Raw genomic sequence first — 12,520 nt, 5'->3', positions numbered from 1 at the left:
TTTTTGAAAAGCAACTAAAGGCCAATAGAAATTTTCCAGCATCTGTTAAGAAATTGTATGCCTTACCATCTTTCACTGACCAGTTTTTTCAGGTGCCTTTAGTGGACGCCCCTGTGGCAGCATTACAATCCTCTGGCCTACTATCTGCAGATGGTGAGGGTACGATCCGAGACAATCTTGACAGGAAGGCTAACTTTGCTCTGAGAAAGGCCCATGAAGCCACCTTATTGGCCATCAAGGCGTCTGCCATAGCCACAACAGTGTCCAGAGCCACCATTGTATGGACCAGGAAAATCTTACAACTCATTCCTCCAAGTAACCGCCGCTTAGTGGAGGGGACTAGCAGAGTCCTTAAGGCTAGCTCCTTCATAGCAGATGCAACTTTGGACTCCTTGATCTTTTCCTCCAGGGCCATGGCATCTGCAGCAGCTGCCAGAAGATCTCTGTGGCTGAGAACCTGGCAAGCCGACCCTCACTCTAAATCAATAGTTGCAGCCTTCCCCTGCCAAGGAGACAGACTGTTTGGAGATGCCCTCGACAAGATACTCATAGAGACCAGGGACAAGAAAAAGGCGATGCCCAAAACATTGAATCGCAATGACAGGAGACCCTCCAGCAATGACTCCTTTCGCTCCCACAGAGTACTACCAAAATTTAGCAAGGACACCAGAGGATCATCCTGGGCCCCCTCCAAACAAGGCTTAAGACGAGGACATCCTTACAACCGATTCAACAAGCAGTTTCCAAACAGAAGCGACAAACCAATGTGTGACAACAAATAGAACAAAGCATGACTACGAACAGCTACCGGTAGGGGGACGCCTCTGGCACTTCCAGGAGAAGTGGATCAACTCTCAAGCAGATGCTTGGTCTCTGGAGATAGTCACCAGAGGATACTCCCTAGAATTTATGTGACCTCCACCGGACCGTTTCATCTCTTCCCCTCTTCACAAGAACCCAGACAAACTTCTCAGGACATACGTTGCCATCCAACACCTTCTCAGCATCCGGGCTATAGAGCCCGTCCCCATCCCAGAGCAGGGGCAGGGAGTGTACTCCTTTTTTTTTTACGGTGCCAAAAAGGAATGGAGATTGGAGAGCGATTCTGGATCTGAAGTTCGTCAACAAATTTATCAGGCTGAGACACTTCAGAATGGAGTCGCTGAGATCAATCACAGAATCCCTAGCACAAGGGGAGTTCCTCACCTCCCTGGACCTGCAGGAAGCTTATCTTCACATCCCAATCTTCCTCGGATACAGAAGATTTCTCCGCTTCTGTTTCAGAGATCTACACCAGCAGTTCAGAGCCCTTCCATTCGGCCTCTCCACGGCACCCAGAGTCTTCACCAAGATTCTGATTCATCCAATTGTACAATTAAGAAAACAAGGAATTCACATTCATCCATATCTCAACAACGTACTAATCAGATCAAACTCCAAGTCCAAAGCGCAGATAGATACAGAAAAAGACCATACAATGCCTACAGGACTTTAGCTTTCCAATCAATCTTCAGAAAAGCTCTCTTCACCCCAGTCAAAAATTGGAACACCTGGGAGTCCTGATAAACACAACAAACAATTGCACCTTCCTAACGGAAACAAGAGCAAAAAAGATAAAAGAAATGTCTCTGTCCTCAAAGCCAGATTCTCTTCCTTGATGACCCTTGCCAAACTGATGGGACTCTTAATCTCGAGTATCGACACTATTCAGTGGGGTCGGCTCCATACCAGACCTCTTCAACAGCTCCTGAGACCGTTCCAGTTAAAAATTATGAACAAAGTGGACCACCTTGTTCAGGTTCCTCCAAAGGTAAAGTCCAGCCTCATATGGTGGACCAAAATCTCCCATCTCTGCCAAGGGAAGCAATACCTCAATTTGAATCTAAAGCAGATTTTCACGGATGCCAGCCTGTCTGGATGGGGAGCAATATTGGAAGACTCCCCAGTGCAGGGTCGATGGTCCAACAGAGAGAGGTTGCTACCTATCAATCTTCTGGAACTAAGGGCACTACATCTGGCCCTACTACACTTCAGCCCACAGATATCACAACATCATGTCTTAATCAGAACAGACAATGTTTCAGCAAAAGCATACCTCAACAAACAAGGTGGGATCCAGATCTACAGCCCTACACAAGGAGGCATCCAAGATCCTAGCATGGGCAGAGCGAAACCTGGCATCCATCAGGGCGGAGCACATCAAGGGATCAATGAACACACAGGCAGACTGGCTCAGCAGACAAACCATCTAGGAAGGCGAATGGTCTCTGAAGAAAGATCTGTTCCAATTCATCACGTCTCACCTAGGACTTCCCCAGGTCGATCTGTTCGCATCCTCGACCAACCACCAAGTGAACAGGTTCTTCACCAGATTCCATCATCCAGAGGCCGAAGCGACAGACGCGCTGACATCACAATGGTCAGACAGTCTCCTGTTTGCCTACCCCCCCTTACCAGTTCTTCCCAAATTAATCAGGAAGATCAAAGAACAAAAAGCAGACATAATAGTAGTTGCTCCTTACTGGCCCTGGAGACTGTGGTTTTCTGCCCTGCAACAACTAGCAATGCTTCCACCACTAACTCTACCAATATCTCCAGACATGCTTCAGCAAGGCCCAGTCTGGCACCCACACCCAGAGTGGCTACATTTAACCACGTGGAGATTGAGCGGGAACGCTTCTTAAGATTGGGATACTCAGAGGAAGTGACCAATACACTATTAGCTTCCAGGAGACAGTTCACCACAAGGATATACAATACGTCATGGAAAGCTTTCGCTAGATGGTGTAGAAGAAAGGCAGTTAATGTCCTGAAACCCAAGATTGGGTCCATCTTATCATTTCTGCAAGATGGTCATGCGAGTGGTCTCAAATCTGCGACTCTGAAACGACAGGTTGCAGCCCTAGCAACAGTGCTACCACATTTTCAGGGTGTAAATATATCCAGACACCCACATATTCATCGTTTTCTTAAGGGTGCTGCCCTAAAGGACCTACCACGTTCGCACAGATTCCCAACTTGGAAACTACATACGGTTCTATCTGCCCTAACCAGGGCTCCCTTTGAACCTATCAGAGAGATTCTGCTCAAATGGCTGAGGATGAAGGCCTTATTCCTGACTGCAGTCACATCAGCAAGAAGAATTTCTGAAATCGGGGCCCTCTCAGTCAGCCCTGAGTTGTGTGAGTTTCACAAGGATAAAGTGGTCCTGAGGACAGATCCAACATTCATTCCCAAAGTGAACTCCCAATTCCACAGATCTCAAGAAGTCTATTTGCCGTACTTCTGTCCAAATCCCTCCGATTCTAAGGAACGGATGTGGCATACGCTGGATGTAATACATGCACTGAAGACGTTTATATGCAGAACTGAACATATCAGGAAAACCAACTCCTTGTTTATCTCTATCTCTGCACCGAACAAGGGATTGAAGATGTCGAAACCAGCTAACAGTAATACACTCAAAGCGTGTATTATAGAGGCATACAAAGCTCAGAAGCTAAACGTACCAACCGGGATTACAGCCCATTCAATTCGGAGCTCCGCAACTAATGCAGCCTTCACCAGACATGCCACAGTCGAAGAAGTCTGCAGGGCAGCTACCTAGTCGACCATTTCAACCTTTATTTGACATTATAAGCTCAACACATATGATTCAGCAGATGCAGCGTTCGGCAGAAGGGTGCTGCAGCATATATTGCAAACTGAGGGCGATGCCCCACCCAGTAACTAAGGACACTGCTATGGGAGGTCCCATCAAGATGTCCTCCACCTCAGAGGGAGAACGGACCATTGGATACTCACCGTGAAGGGTCCTTCTCCTCTGAGGAATGGAGGACATCTTGTCCCTCCTGAAGACATCGCCTCTCTTCTCCCTTCTGCCATATTCTTAGATTCACTTCCTGTCCTGTTGTTATTCTTGTCTTTATATCACTTATCTTTCTTTTGTTATCACCTGTTAGAGCATTATGTGTTAACGTTTATGGAATGTTATCTGCTCGGGGAGTTGCCAGAACTGAGAAACAGGGTGACACCCACTAGGAAGACAGGAAGTATGAAGATTTGTTCCTGCCTCCCTGAACAGAGGGTGGGAATCACCCATCAAGATGTCCTCCGTTCCTCAGAGAAGAAGGACCCTTCACGGTGAGTATCCAATGGTCCGTTCTGTTGCAAGTCCATTGCTTACAATTTGACCCTAAAATCACTTGGTGGTCTTTGATACTGGGATTCCATTTGTTCAGTCCACATGATAGCTACCTTATTGTAGTCTTCGGGACTAGATTTATTCCCACTTTTGTTCTCTTGACCCAAGCCATTATTTATGCTCGTAGGTGCAGTTTCTTATGGTGCCATTTATAAGAAACTAGCCGAATTAGGCCAAAAGCCCATCTAGTCCAGCATCTTCTTTCTTACAGATGCCTCCAGGGAGTCCGTAAACAGTTGGCTCCTCTGTTTCCCAGTAGCTGTTTTTTTGAAAGTGTGCTTCCTTGGGATGCTGAAGTTTTATCTAGCCACTGGTTAAGTGTCAGTGATATCTGTGAGCTAGACTTTTAAGGAATCTTTTGCCTTTACCAGCTCTTCTATTTTTATTGTCTGTAAGCAAGGCTGCCAGAGCTCAATTTGGACATAACTGTAAAATGTCCAAAAATGTAATATCAATAATTTGAAACTGGTTTGATTTCTCTCAAAGAAAAAAGAACACTTAAATTTGGAGATTATGCGCAGTGTTACAAATGCAGCTGTAAAGTACTGACTCTTAAGATTCCTAAATGTATATTTTGCCAGTTGATGAACAAGACCATCAAACATTATTTTAAAGAAAATATGAAGAATCTAAAATATGAAGATCTAAAGTTGAAGGATGAAAGATTTGAATATGAAGGCTCTAAATATGAAGATCTAAAAGTATTATGTTGACCACAACATTCGAATGCTATTTGAGTGCAGTTACAGTAACATATGTATTGAAATGTTTTTATTCAAATTCATTAAAAAGTGTAGTATGCAGAGTTGGAATATGTTAAGCATGGCAGAGAGAAGTCTTGCTTTTACATGCTGAGGAGTATGTGTAAAGAAATGTCTCTTGTATAGAGCATGAACCCCCTCTTCTGGCCAAAGCCTATACCTTTCCTTTTTGAGACTTGTGTTTGTAAAACTTTTTGATTTGGTTACTTGATATTTCCAAAGTATACAATAATATTTTTAAATTTAGAACATAAGCATTTTATTCTGTATGTAACAGTACTAAAGGATTCTTAAATTGAGAGGCTTAATCCAGAAATTCACCTAAATTGAGCTGGCTGATAAGTAGTGTTTAGGGAACTCATTGAATAACCTTGAGCTCACTTTAACCAGGATTAGCAACACTGAGCTATAGCAGAGGAGAATGGAGCAGGAAGGGAAGGAACATGTGATCTTGGTAACTAGAACCCATTTAATGTTACATCCACAACAGGTAGTTATACTGGACTTGTATTCCAGGACAAGCAATGGTTCTGCTCATAAACTCTCGCTGTATATTTTGTATCCTGTATTTAATGTGTTCCCCTTAACCAAACACATGAGATGGTATACTTGGGAGGCATTTAGACTTTCTGTTTATTTTGTTGAGATTGTATTATTTATTATTTTACTTATTTATGTTTGTTCTTTAGGTTATTAGTTATTTATTTATGGTATTAGTACAGCTATCTTAATGGCAGAATATTTTCACCAACTTTGGTTACCTTAATACATGGAACTGAAAACTAAATAAAAAATACCAGTAACTCATGCTTTAAAGATACTTGTAGGAGTAGAGTGGATGGAAAGATTTGAAATTGACACTTTGGATATGCCATTTTTATACTGGATAACAGAAAATCTGTATGGTTGTGATATTGGTACCTACTAGATAAGCTTGTTGATCTAGAAGGCAGAACTTAATAAGGTAGTAATATAGACAACTGTATGGAACTATATTAAGTGATTTTCCTGTTAAGAATTTAGCATGTAAGTAAATTATAATGCTTTAATTTAGGAAAGCTATTTATTTTAAGAATTTTAAATAGTGTTCTCCTGAGCTTAGTTACATAAAAATCTAAACTAATCATTAAAACAATTTAAACACACAAACTCAACAAGTTAGCAGCTGTAAAATAAGTGGAATGGAACTAAATCAAAAATCAGTTTCTTCAAAGAGACTATTGCAAGGCGTATGATGTGATTTCATGAAGGGATCACACAACAGTTCTGCAGTTGGAGGAAACAATTGTTGTTCACTGCTGATGACAAATGAACTCTTACACGTTTCGTCCCTGGCTTTCTGAAAGTGTCACATTTCCCATCTTCAAAGATAGAAGTCTGCATGTGGGGATGAATCCCACTTTATCAGTGGACAAACCAAGGAGAATAGAAAGAAAACGTCGAAAGTACTGAGGTGTCTGCTAGATATGACTTTAACTGGAGAAGTGAAGCTAGCAATGCAAATATGAATGTCTTGTTTAATCAAAAGCCTCTTAGGAAGAGTGTGTGCAGTTTGAAAAAAATTTTTACACCCTTGTATGGCACACCCTTTGCCTTAATTATAGTAACATTTTCTGTTGTGAAGTGTATGCTGTGGGCTGTACAGGATATGAAGGGGCTCCAAGTTAATGTTTGCATTTCCTTGCTTTTTTGTTGTTGTTGTTTCAACAAAATGAACAATGTTTCATTGAAGTTAACCTGGCTTTAATAAAATGGCTGCACTCAATTAGATTTTCCTATTTAGTAATATTGGATATTTATATACCCTCAAACAGAAAACCAGCAAACCTTAAATACAAATGGTGCTCTTTGGCTTGTATGAATGTTTTAGCTCCTGGAACGGAACTGGGTCAGTAGCTCTGTGACCATGCTTAATACTTTTGGCTCAGAACCTGTAGACTTAAGGAAATATTCTGTTTTTGTATGAACAGGATGCTATTCACCACTGCTCTTGTTGAATTAATCCATGCAAATGACTTCAGCTTCAAATACACATTCATGCTAAATCTTCAGCTTCTCATATATTAGGCAATGATATAAGTTTTAAAAGCCTTTAAAGGCTTTTCTTTGAAATACTATGTTTTGTACACACATACTTAAAGTGACTAAAATTCTTTTCAGAATCAGTTCTGCACTTCCATTCCCCCAAATTAAGTAATAAAACTACTACTGAAAGTATGGGACTTGAGCAAAATGAGTAGTAAATGACCTGTCGAAGAATTTATAGCAGTAGAAATAGTTGTCCAGAGCCCAATTTAGCAGACACTGTTAGTCTGTGGTACTTCATTAGAGAACACACTGCAAAAATGCAGATTAAGCCAAGCTGTCCCTGATTCAAACATATTGTCATTTTGAGCGTTCTAGTGGAATAGATTTTTGGAAATGTGGAACTATTGTGTTTAAAATGTGTTTCACTTTCCCCTTCATTCTAACCATTTAGAAAACTGTTAAAATATGGCAATTTAAGCAGATGCTTGCTCTTTGCTTTTATTTTTGTTTGGAATCTTACACAGATTCAAATTAAAAAAGAATCATTAGGCTTTGGAGCTAAAGCTTATGAAGTTGAGTTATGCCACAGTTGCCAAAGAAGCATCCAAGTTCAAATGTTAACCTACTGGAAGATCCCTCAAGGCCAGATCTTCTGTCTAAGGATGTTTGCTTGCTGCTTTCCTGTGACATGGAAACTAGCTGTGGTTCTGGAGCTCTTTTATGGTTGAATTCCAATTCATGGTAATGTTATACAATTCAACTGAATTCCAAGAATTATTGTAGTGAAGTGGTTTTAAGTTGTAAGCTGCAAAAATTCTGCTTCAGAGCTCAATTTAGTGAAGTGCTGAGTCTCCTTAGACAAACAAGCATCTGTAGCGTGATATTGGCTGATACGAGATAGTTGTAATGGTTTCTGAAAAGTCATCTGAATGACTAAATAGTAAAGAGTCCTGTAGTATCTTTAAGACTAACCGACTTAATGTAGCATAAGCTTTCGAGAACCACAGCTCTCTTTGTCAGATGCAGAGAGCTGTGGTTCTCGAAAGCTTCTGCTACAATAAAGTTGATTAGTCTTAAAGGTTCTACTGGACTCTTACTATTTTTCAACTACAGACTAACATGGCTAACTCGTCTGGATCTGAATTACTTTGAAAATTTAGCATTAATATAGCACTTCCCTAAGTATTAATATAAAAAGTCTGTTGTATTGCTGTGAGAGTTGCTGTTGTACATGGGAGTTGGAATAACAGCTCTCAGTGTTTTATTTATTTTACTATGTTTATAGCCCACTCTTCTCATTGAAACTCATTATACAGTGTAATCCAAAGCGATCAATAGGATTAGACATCTAAGAAACAGTGGACTAGGCCTAGAATTACAGAAATCTGAAACAGGCATAGAATATGCTGTTGTGTGAGTCTCAGGTGTAACATTAAACTTAATGACTTTTAAAAAAAAGAATTCAGGATTGTAATGTTTATGTCTAATTGGACCTTCCTTTGTGTCATTAGGTATCTCAAATAAATGGCAATGCACCATTTCACATAACCACTAGATGTCAGAAGTATTACAGAAGCCTGAGAGGTTACTAAGGGCCTGGTGGAAATTCAACAACATATCACTGAACTTAACATATTTCACTGTTTCCACATGGTAGATGCCAAAAGAATCTGATACAGTGTGATATAGAAGCAAGGTACAACTGGAATAATGAAATTTCAAAAAATAAGCCTTTTTAAAGGGCTGGTTCTAACAGTCCTATTGGGCATTGTAAATGCCTCAGGTGCACTTGATACTCTTTTTACGTTCCTGGCTTTTGGTTGTATTTTTATGGAAAGATGGATTGAACTTCAATTTAAGAATATTCGGTAATCCCTCTCAGGACATACTATAACAGCTGGTATTTCTGTGTTGCAGCAAATCGATTCCATGCAACAGTCAGTAGTACTTACAGTTGGATTCTGACACAAAATTACAAAGCATTTTGAAGTAAATTTAGCCAAAGCAAACAACACTAAAAAAATGTAACTTAATTTACAAGTTTTAGGGAGAAGAATCTTGTTTCATTCCAGCAAAATATTAAGCTTTTTAGTACTAGGGATTTCATCAGGTCATTTATTTTTTACTAATATATACATAGAGATTCTGTAGGGAATAACTTCATACCATACTTTTAATAGTAAGGGTTTTGAAAGTTAATATGCCACACTGAAGAAAAATGAAGAATGGTATCCACACTTGTTAATATCAAGTATTTGCTAGATTAATTGAACTTCTGGTCTTTAAATCTATGATCTTACTTAGTAGTTTTGCAGTGCATATAATATGTTCATTAATATGGATATATGGTTTTGCTATAGAATCAAAAGTCTGAGGTATACAACCAACTGAATGAGCATACAAATAAAATAGCTGACAGGCTGTGTAAGTGTGTGTTTTCAAGTTTTAAAATTCTCCTTTTTGACATGTGCTTGTTACACTTGCACCAGGACAGAGTGCTTTGAAACACTTGTGCAGTATATCCTTGGCTTGATCTCAGGTGTGATGCTTAAAAACTGAAGTCTGTTTTAACTTGTTTTAAAAGATGAGTTGTGATTGAACATAATGGCCGCAGCCCACTGCCTACTTAAGCATGCACAAAGTCATTGGGTTAAACGGGTATGAGTCCATCTTGGATTTTGGTTTTTTATCTCTTTGAATATAATTATCAAAAGTTACCCTTTTTTTACAACATTCTCAAATATTTAAACTTGTGCTTTAGAACATAATGATTATAAATGTCAGCCGATTTCATCAGCAACTGGAAAATACTGAAAGTGGTTATTTCAGTGTGTGTGTGTATGTGTTAGTTCATGAATTACAGTACTTAAATGTGTGAATAAAGATTACTGAAAAATAGTTATCAACTGATAACATAGCATCTTTTGCAGAGTGAAAACATGATTGTGATGCTTTTCATAGGAAAAATAACAGAAACTATAGTTGCATAGGTTTAAATAATTGTGGTAAAACACAATTAGTGAAAGCCAAAATCACTCTTAATGTATTATTTTTGATCAAGATTGTATGGAAGCATCAACCTGTCCTTTCCATTTGAAGGCAAGTGTTATAATGCCTGTCTTACTGCTCTTGTTTTTGTTACAGTCTCATGTAAGCATTCTTAATTATGGCTCTGGTATGTGTTACAACAATTCTATTCAAAATCGGCCAGCAGATTCAAGATAACATTGGTAGTTTTAACGAAATTATATTGTTATATTTAAACTTTATAATTGCGTATCTGTATTTGTGAACTGGTGTCTAAGATCTGTCATTCAAAATACCTTAAAATAAATACCGTGCTTGCTCCCTAATGAAGACAGAAGAAAAGTTAGGATTATATTAAGTGACAGTAAATAGCTGTAGCCTTAGAAGTTCATGCAGTCTCCAGATTTTGTTGGAAAATGAGACCCCCCCAAAACTGTACCTAATCTTGAGAGACTAAAGGGGCTGAAGATTTATTTTTCTTGACTTACAACTCCCCCATGCCATATACTAAATTGTTTTTGAAAACAGTTTCAAAAGCAGTGTGTGGTATATCAGTGGGGGAAACAATGAAGTTTTGCTAGGAGCAGAGCAAGTGCCATTCCTGAGCAGTTATTTGGATTCTGGGTGGAATTTGCAGATTTTCTATATGCAGGCATTCTCTGATTACGTATTAGATTAAAAGAAACAATGTGCATGTTGCTTATTATTTCTTGAGATGACAAAATAACTCCAGTAGCTTAAATATAAAGTGGGTTGAGATTGCTAATTTGTCTTTGACCATTTATAGTAATTTTTAACTGTTTTTCTTCATTGTGTACATTTCTGTTCTTTCCAGGCCTGTTTTGAAACTACACAAAACTTTGTAAAAAGGCCAGTAGCGTACTGAAGTTAACTATCATCTTCTGTCTGGACACATCATATGCATCTGCAGACTAAACCATGCCAGCATTGTCAACTGGATCCGGAGGGGAGACAGGTAAGCAAGCCTTGGGCTAATAATATCTATGCAGAATGATCATTAGAGTTTAGTGCTCATGCATAAATTACTTGCCTATTGCTCAAAGCCTGCACTAGTTGCATACAAAAACATATTTATGCATGACTAGTTGTACTTGATAGAGTGTGCATTCATGTGCATACACCCTACTGAAAGCAACTACAGGGCAGTAGATAGCATCCATATGCATATGTATAGTCAGATGTATATCAGCTTTATGCTTATTCTTTCTAGTTGGTGGTCCACATGGTTGGTCTTGGTATCAGACTACTGTTTTCTACCAGCCAGCTATAAAATTCAATCCCATCATAATATTACCTGTATCAAAGACAGTTGTTAGAGTAGCTAAATTTTTATACTGACTGTCTTAAAGAAAACCCATTTTATACACTTATTTTTTATTTTCATTTTTTGTACTCAACAGGAGTTTAGAGTCATTATTTCACACAGTTACAAGCATTCCCTGTCAGCCTAACCTACCTCACAAAATTGCTGTGAGTATAAAACAGTGAGGAAATATGTATGTCAGAGTGCCTTGGAAAAAAGACTGGATTAAAAAAAAACTTCTCCTACAGAAAGAAAAAAAATACAGCATTAGTAATATTTATTTACTTCATGAAACACATATGAGAATCTTACTCTACATGAAGATAGAACTGACAGAAAAAATAAAAAACAATAAAAGACAGTTTAACATCATTGAAACTGGCCACGGGTTTGGAATACTTTTCAGTAGGAAATTAGTGCTAATTTGATCTCAGTTTGATCTCCTCTGCCAAATGATACAAAAGCAGGGGGAAAATGTGGTGCTGTTCATGCAGCTATTTTCCAGAAAGAGGCGTGCTTGAATCAGTGGGCTTAAACTTGCATAATTAGCCTCACAATAGAGTCATCTAGTCCCAGGGGATTAATTGACCAGAACGCCACTGGTGTCTTGGTCGGCGGTTCTGTGGAAGACTGTTCCTAATCCAGTAAGTGGTACGTGTGTGCGTGTGGAAGCGGTTTTTTGCACATAGATTTCCTTTGGTTCATTGGGTGTATGTTTGTAGTGCAAGTTAAATAATATGTAATTTCCTAATTTAAATTTGATAAAATGGATGTGTAAAACTTTTGGATAATGTGAGATTTGATCCGGAGGTGTCTTTCCACTCAAGGAAGGAAACCTACTCATGAAGAGGCATATTTTGGATACAACACATTCTTCGCAAATATTCATACAATCAAGTGGTATTGTGTTTAGCACAATTAATTACATCTTTAAGCAAAATATATATTTTTGAACATGCGTTTTCAGCATTACTCTTCTACATTTCCATCTTCCACAACCGTACCGTGAATGTTACTGTATTGTGTATGTCCCACTTCTACTCTACACCAAGGACTAAGGGAGAAAATGTATGTGCATGTCCTTAATTTTGTTTTTGCTACTGAGGCACAATTTAACATTTTCAAAATATTGGTTTTAGTTTAACAAAGCAAACTGTAGCTTAGAAGCTAAAGAAG

General features: G+C 38.9%; 1 protein-coding gene across 4 annotated transcripts in view; it reads left to right on the top strand.

Annotated features, from left to right (window-relative positions):
* The window catches only part of MPP7 (MAGUK p55 scaffold protein 7), a 162,936-nt gene that overhangs the window by 28,714 nt on the left and 121,702 nt on the right, over positions 1-12,520 (top strand). For all 4 annotated transcript variants that reach the window (XR_008597834.1, XM_054991352.1, XM_054991353.1 and 1 more), the window contains exon 2: positions 10,856-10,996. Coding sequence is in view for 3 of the 4 variants with exons in the window: in XM_054991352.1 (XP_054847327.1) it covers positions 10,960-10,996 (37 nt within the window). In the remaining variant the exon portion in view is untranslated. The remainder of the gene's footprint in view (positions 1-10,855; positions 10,997-12,520) is intronic.

The sequence above is a fragment of the Eublepharis macularius genome, chromosome 11, assembly GCF_028583425.1.
Source record: "Eublepharis macularius isolate TG4126 chromosome 11, MPM_Emac_v1.0, whole genome shotgun sequence".
NCBI classification, from domain to species: Eukaryota; Metazoa; Chordata; class Lepidosauria; order Squamata; family Eublepharidae; genus Eublepharis; species Eublepharis macularius.
This window is presented reverse-complemented; position numbering and strand designations above follow the sequence as displayed.